The sequence below is a fragment of the Malania oleifera genome, chromosome 4, assembly GCF_029873635.1.
Source record: "Malania oleifera isolate guangnan ecotype guangnan chromosome 4, ASM2987363v1, whole genome shotgun sequence".
In the NCBI taxonomy this organism is placed as follows: domain Eukaryota; kingdom Viridiplantae; phylum Streptophyta; class Magnoliopsida; order Santalales; family Ximeniaceae; genus Malania; species Malania oleifera.
This window is the reverse complement of record NC_080420.1, coordinates 83,432,738-83,441,562: the sequence shown is the minus strand read 5'-3', so window position 1 is coordinate 83,441,562 and position 8,825 is coordinate 83,432,738. Positions and strand designations below refer to the sequence as shown.

Here is an 8,825-nt window from a genome sequence, read left to right as displayed (position 1 = left end):
ATTCATATCAAGCTCTTGGTGCTTGCTTAAGTCCATATAGGGCTTTTGAGAATTTAAATACATATTCAAGGTGTGCATGGCTCTCAAATCCTGGGGATTTTTAACATAAACTTCTGTTTTAATGTGCCCATTTAAAAAAAAACACTCTTTACATCCATTTGAAATAACTTGAAGCTTTTATAGCAAGCAAAGGTAAGTGGCATCCTAATAGCTTCAAGTCTAGCTATTGAAGCATAAGTTTCATCATAGTCAATTCCTTTTTGTTGGTTATACCCTTGTGCAACTAATCTAACTTTGTTTCTTACAATGTTACCATCTTCGTCTTTATTATTCCTAAACACCCATTTAGTGCCTATTATTGTTGTGTTCTTGGGTTTAGGAACCAATTCTCACACTTTGTTTCTTTTGAATTGGTCAAGTTCTTCTTGCATGGCAACTATCCAATTTTCATCATTTTCAGCCTCCTCAAAGTTCTTAAGCTCTAATTGGGATAGGAAGGCTATATGATTGCATCCACTCTTCAAGTTTGGTCTGGTACTGACTCCTTGGGATAGATTTCCTATGATTTGATCAGTTGGGTGGTTTCTAACGAATTTTCATGCTCTAGGGAGTTCTTGATTTTCTTCTTCAAGTCTTGCTGAATCTTCCTTAGGTGATGACTATTGATGATCATTTTTTATTTCTTGGGCATTTTCATTTTGTTCATCGTTAATCTTAAGTTGCTGAAGTTCCCTTTCAATTCTCATAGTAGTCACTTGATCATCTTCTTCTAAGTCAACTGTTGCTTTGGGTGCATATGGGTTGGTTTCATAAAAAACAATATGTGTTGATCCTTGAATAGTTTGGGTCCTTTTATTAAATACTCTATAATCTTTACTGTTCATTGCATACCCTAGGAATATCCCTTCATCGGATTTTGAGTCAAATTTTGCTAAGTGATCTCTATCATTTTAAATAAAGCATTTGCATCCAAAGACCTTGAAGTGTGAGATGTTTGGTTTTCTGCCCTTCTATATCTCATATGGGGTGTTGCCTATTTTGGATCTAATTATGAAACGGTTACTAACGTAGCAAGTGTTGGAGTTGGTGTATTCTCAAGAGTGAGGGTGAATTGAAATTTTAAAAACTTCTTCTTAGATTTAACCAGATATCAAAAATACACAACTTAAGATCTTTCTAATCATATACCAATTGCGTAGATAATGATATGCGAAAATTAAATCATGTGCAGCATTCACAAAATATTAAATATAAAGTGCTAGAAATTGAAGTAGATACATGATATGTTATTGGGGTTCGGCCAATACTACCTGCGTCCCCGCCTTTAGCTCACAAATTTGAGGATTCTACTAATACTCACTTAATGAGTGGAGCAGCACCAAATACAATACTAGATCAAATTAACAGGGCTGACCCCAACCTTTACAACCTCATCCTTACAGGTTAGATCAACACCCCCTCAAGTCACGCCTAGAGTACAACAATGAATAAAAAATATGCGTACAAATAAAGATGCTTCTAACACAAGCATATCTGTACCGATACATACCAGCAATAACCAATGCACTTCAATAGGATAGGAAGTATAAGTTCTGTGAAGATATATATGAATCTACTCTCAATATTGTATTAATATGCCATCAAAGTGTGAGAGTGTGTTAGCAAAGTTTCTTTGAAACAATCTATATAAATATATCAACCACAAATAATGTTCCAAAGATTTCAAGTGTATAATCAAATATTTCAAAATAATTTTCAAAAATTGAAGCACAAGAGATATTTAGAAAAGCAAGCTTGTCCAAAAATATTTTCTTCAAAAACACAAGACAAGCTCAAGAGTCTTGCAATAAAAATGCAAAAACTCACAAGCTTAAAAAGTCTTCCCCAAAGAGATTATATTGATTAAATCACTGGGGAAAAACTTTGGGCTTAATTCTCTTTGAAATCAACAATCAATATGAGAGTATAAGCTAGTGGAAACAATGTAGGATCTCTCAAAGCACTCTCACCAAATTTGTTTTAGCAAAGGAATAGGAATGGGTGGAGTATATAGCTTGTTTGGGAATAAAAAGCTAAAGGAGATTCAGAGAGAAATTTTGTTAATTAAGGCACTAATCTCATCTTGATTTTTCCAAATGAAGGTATATATATAGCCCTCAATAAAAATATGAATGTTACGATATAAAGGGAATTATTAAAATTGTTTAATAAGCCTTTAATCCAATTTACCTTTAATTAACCACAGTTACCATAGTTAAAAAATATGACAACCCGAGAGTTCCGGTCGACTGTATTTTAAGTTTGGTCGACTATATTGATAAGTACGATTGATCGAGGCACTTTTGAATTACAAATATAATCAACTGAATTAAGACAATTTTGAAAACGTTTGAGATTCGGTTGACTATATTTGAAATTCAGTCTGCTATTTATATGGTGTAAACACCCCATTTTTACCCGGGTCCAATATAACAAAAGTTTTATTATTATTATTATTATTATTATTATTATTATTATTATTATTATTATTATTATTATTATCATTACTTTATTACTTTTTTATTATTATTATTATTATTAGGGTTTTGAAAGAGAGGGGGGGGGAGCCTATAAGAAGGCTTTAGAGGTAGGGGTGAGCATAATTCGGGGAAACCCGAATTAACCGAATTAACCGACCAATTTCGGTCGGTTCGGTTCGGTCAAAAAATAGGGTCAGTTCGGTTCGGTTACGATTTCACCAATTTTCGGTTAATCGGTTATCGGTTCGGTTAATATGAATTATCAATTCGGTTAACCGAATTAACCGAATTGATAATTAATGATTCTAGTGATTCTACTCTTATAGTTTAATACCAAAATATCTTTTTTATTAATAAAATTAATAGATGAGATGCTTAATTAAGCTCGAATTAGTAAAAAAGTTATAATTATATTCTGTTTTTAATAATTAATTTCAAATTATTTCGGTTAAATTCGGTTAATCAAATTACTCGAAAAGGTAATTCGGTCGGGTTCGGTTCGGTGAGCTTCCTTTGTTCGGTCAGTTCGGTTATCAGAAATCATTAATCGAAAATTTCGGTTAATTTGGTTAATTAACCGAATTTGGCCAAACCGATCATTTGCTCACCCCTATTTAGAGGAACACAAAGAAACGGCTAGAGGGGCCGAGGAGACCAAAAAAAACGAAAAAAAGAAAAAAAACCTAGCCGCACGACCACCATCTCTTCTCCTTTTCACGCACCCGGCCGTCACCCGTCATCTCTCTCATCATCTCCATCTTTCCCTCCTCTCCACTCTCCTTGTTCTCCGATCCATAGCCCCCTCGCACACACTACTAGCTCCGTCCACCCAAACAATCACACTGCTCTCCGCCAACCTCACGGCTAGCCTCCCCACCATCATCTTCTCCACGCAGAGCAAAGCCAAACCCAGCAGCTCCGACATTCCATCTCACGGCCACGACACCCAAACGCAGCAAACACCCAATCTCCCACGACCCAGTCACCATCGCAGGCAACTCCACGATGAGGAACACCCATCCTCACGGCAGCATCATCATCCACGCAGCAGCTCCTCCTCTCCACGGCAGCAATCATCATCCACACGGCCCCCCCGGCACTCACACAGCCATAGATCCCACTCTGCCTCCTCACTTTAATGCACTAGCAGCATCAACGCCCACGTCGACGAATCGCCACAGCCACGCCGTCGAGGTGCACCAGCACTCCAACTCTCATCCTCACCATCATCGTCACCGGAAAAAGTCGTCGTCGCACAAGAGCCTCATCGTCGTCTGCCACCAGCCTCGTCTCCGTCACCATCACAACCAGCGCACCAGAAGCACCAACAAGACGTCACCACCGCCGTCGCTCACCCTCACCGCCGCCCACCATCATCTCGCACAGCTCCCCGATTCCCCGGCCATCTGCTCCTCACAGCTCCGGCCACCCACTCCGCGCAACCACAACCTCCTAGACGTCTGAACACACCCCCCTGCTGTGAGTTTCCTGCACACTAACTCACGCACACTCACACACACTTTTACACACACAGCAGAACACACTGAAACACACACAGTAAAACACGCTCTCTCTCTCTCTCTCACACACACACACACACGACCCTGTAGCTTTGCAATCAAACACACGCATGTTTGTATATAGTTTAATATCTTATTTGGGTTTTAATATTGAAAGTTTTGACTTTTATTTATATATATATATATATATATATAGTAAATAATATTAGTATTTGATTCCCATGTTTATATTTTTGTCATATTTATTATAAATATTAATTGGTTTATCTTTATTACCGTAGGATTTTTTTTATAAGTAATATCCATATTTAGTGTAAATAGTAACTGAGTTTGTATTATTGTTATAGGATTTTTAACATTTATCCGTATCTTGTCAATATCAATTAAGTAGCTATTTTAGCAAGTTTGTATTTACTGATTTAGGGGTTAGGATATTATATATAGCACATTTAGTAATATAGTATATTTAGTAATTTAATATTTTAGGTAATATTATATATTTATTAACTTAGTATTTTAGATGATTTAGTAATTTAGTATTTAAGTAACATTATAATTTATTAATTTGGTATTTTAGGTAATGATATATATATTTAGTAATTTGGGGTTTTAAGTAATTACATATTTAGTAATTTAAGTATTTTAAGTAACATTATATATTTAGTAATATAGTATCTTAAATAATTATATATGTTTAGTAACATAGTATTTTAAGTAATTGTCTTTAGTAATTTAGTTTCTAGGTAATATTATATATTTAGTAATTTAGAAACATTATATTCAGTAATTTAGTATTTATACATATTTAGTAATTTAGTTGTTTAAGTAATATTATATTTCTAGGAGGTATGATATTTGAGGTAGATATTCGGCATGTTAGCTTTTAAGTTATATATCTTAGTACTTTAGTAACACTGTACATTTAGTGTATTAGATTTTAAATTATATTATATATTCAGTATTTTAGTCTTTTAGCAATATTATATATATATATGTCTAGCATATTAGATTTATATATTTATCTTTATTATAATATTTTCATATTATATATTTTCATGTGTGTGTTTCCCTATGATTTTAACGAGAGGGTATGAGCTTTCAAGCGTCACGTACCTTAGTTCTGAGGGAATATATATATTATACATATTTTTGTGTGATTTATTGCTTTACATGTGTATTTCAAAAATTAACTAAAATGGAGTAATTTTAAAGAGTTCTTAAATTTAATTGGCGGGATAATTTCATAATTAATTAGGTACCGTTCGTAAGAACAGGTGCGTAGGGGGAATTCGTACTTTTACCTCGCGTAACCGAACTCTTGATCCCAACTTTGGTAACGCAGATCGATTCTATCCTTAATTGAGTAGTAATCAAGTGTTCTAACCATACTAAAAAGTTAGTGGCGATTTCATTCCTATTTTTTCCAAAAATTTAAACCACAATTTTTACTTCATCACCCTGGGGTACATGCGCTTCCGGGACGTCGCGACAACTTGGCAACTCCGCTAGGAACTTTTGAGAGTCAAGCCACTAATTAATTAAGAATTATCCCAATTTAAATTTAGAAAGTCTTTGAATTATTCCACTTTATTTTGTAAATAAAATACACCAATATTTGAATAAAGGGGTTTGTGAAAATTATAACACATTTGACTTAGTAAAGACATATGTTTCCATAGTTGTAAATATCTTTGAGTTAATGTTCGTAAATATCCTTGAGTAATATTCTCATATATATAGATATACTTGATTAATAAGAGTATAGGTAGGTATCATTGATTAATGTGAATACTTAGTTTCTATATATGTAGATATCCTTGATTAATAAGAATATTTAGTTCTTATGTAGGTAGGTATCCTTGATTAATGTGAATTAATGTTCTCATATATGTAGATATCCTTGATTAAATCTGAATATTTAGTTCCTATATAGGTAGATATCCTTGATTAATATGAATTAATGTTCCCATATATGTAGACATCCTTGATTAATGTGAAAATTTAGTACCCATATAGGTAGATATCCTCGATTAACCTGAATATTTAGTTCTCATATAGGTAGATATCCTTGATTAATCTGAATATTTAGTTCCCATATAGGTAGATATCTTTGATTAATGTGAATATTTAGTTCTCATATAGGTAGGTATCCTTGATTAATGTGAATTGATGTTCCCATATATGTAGACATCCTTGATTAATGTGAATATTTAGTTCCCATATAGGTAGATATCCTTGATTAATCTAAATATTTAGTTCCCATATAGGTAGATATTATTGATTAATGTGAATATTTAGTTCCCATATGGGTAGATATCTTTGATTATTGTGAATATTTAGTTCTTATCTTTGTAGATATCCTTGATTAATGTGAATATTTAGCCCCCATATATGTGAATATCCTTGACTTAATATGAATTCTTGTTACTATATTTGTAAATATACTGGATTTAATGTAAACATTTAGTTTCTATATTTGAAAATATCCTTGATTTAATGAAAATAATTGCTTCCATAGATGTTTGAATAAACATGTGATTAATTCTTTGACAAAAGGTTCCCAATCTAACCCTTATCCTCACCCAAAAGGGGTTTGGACAAAGCTTAAATTGAGTGGAATGATTCGCGAGTCCCCACAAGCCCTACCACGTGGAGACAAACGGTATTACACTCCTTTTTAATCTTAGCATGTAAAGCCCGGGTAGAAAACATGTGAAAGTGTGTGAATTCAAATTTTGCCTAATCCCGCTATCCCACATGCATGTCACATGCTTATTCACAATTAATCACATGCTTATTCAAACATCCATGGAAACAAATATTTTCATTAAATCAAGGATATTTTCAAATATAGAAACTAAATATTTACATTAAATTCAAAATATTTACAAATATAGTAACAAACACTCACATTAAGTCAAGGATATTCACATATATGGGGGCTAAATACTCACATTAATCAAGGATATCTACATACATGGGAACTAAATATTCACAATAATCAAGGATATCTACCTATATGGGAACTAAATATTCACATTAATCAAATCTACGTATATGGGAACTAAATATTTAGATTAATCAAGGATATCTACCTTTATGAGAACTAAATATTCACATTAATCAACGATGTCTACATATATAGGAACACTAATTCACATTAATCAAATATATCTACCTATATGGGAACTAAATATTCACATTAATCAAAGATATCTAACTATATGGGAACTAAATATTCAGATTAATCAAGGATATCTACCTATATGGGAATTAAATATTCAGGTTAATCAAGGATATCTACCTATATGGGTACTAAATTTTCACATTAATCAAGGATGTCTACATATATGGGAACATTAATTCACATTAATCAAGGATATCTACCTATATGGGAACTAAATATTCAGATTTAATTAAGGATATCTATATATATGGGAACATTAATTCACATTAATCAAAGATACCTACCTACATAGGAACTAAATATTCTTATTAATCAAGGATATCTACATATATGGAAACTAAGTATTCACATTAATCACGAATACCTACCTATATGGGAACTAAATACTCTCATTAATAAGGTATATCTACATATATGAGAATATTACTCAAGGATATTTACGAATATTAACTCAAAGATATTTACAACTATGGAAACATATGTCTTTACTAAATCAAACGTGTTATAATTTTCACAAAGCACTTTATTTAAATATGGGAGTATTTTATTTACAAAATAAAGTGGAGTAATTAAAAGACTTAATAAATTTAAATTGGGATAATTCCTAATTAATTAGTGGCTCGATTCTAAAATCTAATACACTAAATGTACAATGTTACTAAAGTACTAAGATATATAACTTAAAAGCTAACATGCCGAATATCTACCTCAAATATCAAACTCCTAGAAATTTAATATTACTTAAACAACTAAATTACTAAATATGTATAAATACTAAATTACTGAATATAATGTTTCTAAATTACTAAATATATAATATTACTTAGAAAACTAAATTACTAAAGACAATTACTTAAAATACTATGTTACTAAACATATATAATTACTTAAGATACTATATTACTAAATATATAATGTTACTTAAAATACTTAAATTACTATGTAATTACTTAAAACCCCAAATTACTAAATATATATATCATTACCTAAAATACCAAATTAATAAATATATAATGTTACTTAAATTCTAAATTACTAAATCATCTAAAATATTAAGTTAATAAATATATAATATTACCTAAAATATTAAATTACTAAATATACTATATTACTTAAAGTGCTAAATATATATATATATATATATATATATATATATATATATATATATCCTAACCCCTAAATCAGTAAATACAAACTTACCAAATTACCTACTTAATTGATATTGACTCAAAACCCTAATACTAATACTAATAATAATAATAATAATAATAATAAAGTAGTAATAATAATATTTAAAAGTAATGATAATATTAATAATAATAATTATTATTATAATAATGATGATGATGATGATACTAGAAATAATAATAATAATAATAATAATAATAATAATAATAATAATAATAAAGTAATAATACTAATAATAATTATAATTTTTTTGTTATATTGGGCCCGGGTAAAAATGGGGTGTCTACAGCTACTCCTCTTTGTGGGTGCAAACAGCCCAATTTTAACCAAAAGACCTTGTGTACTAAAAAATTGACCTTGTATTCCCGGGAATGGAAGGATTCGATTGTATCCCATTTACTTCAAATGTGA

At 31.2% G+C, this 8,825-nt stretch overlaps 1 protein-coding gene across 1 annotated transcript; it reads left to right on the top strand.

Annotated features, from left to right (window-relative positions):
* Positions 1-3,524: 3,524 nt before the first annotated feature.
* LOC131153849 (uncharacterized) lies at positions 3,525-3,983 on the top strand. Its single transcript, XM_058106299.1, has one exon. The coding sequence runs from the start codon at positions 3,525-3,527 to the stop codon at positions 3,981-3,983; it is 459 nt and encodes a 152-aa protein (XP_057962282.1).
* Positions 3,984-8,825: the final 4,842 nt, after the last annotated feature.

Excerpts from the sequence above, each read along its gene's own strand:
- LOC131153849 (XM_058106299.1), top strand. The coding sequence starts at position 3,525 with ATGAGGAACACCCATCCTCACGGCAGCATCATCATCCACGCAGCAGCT.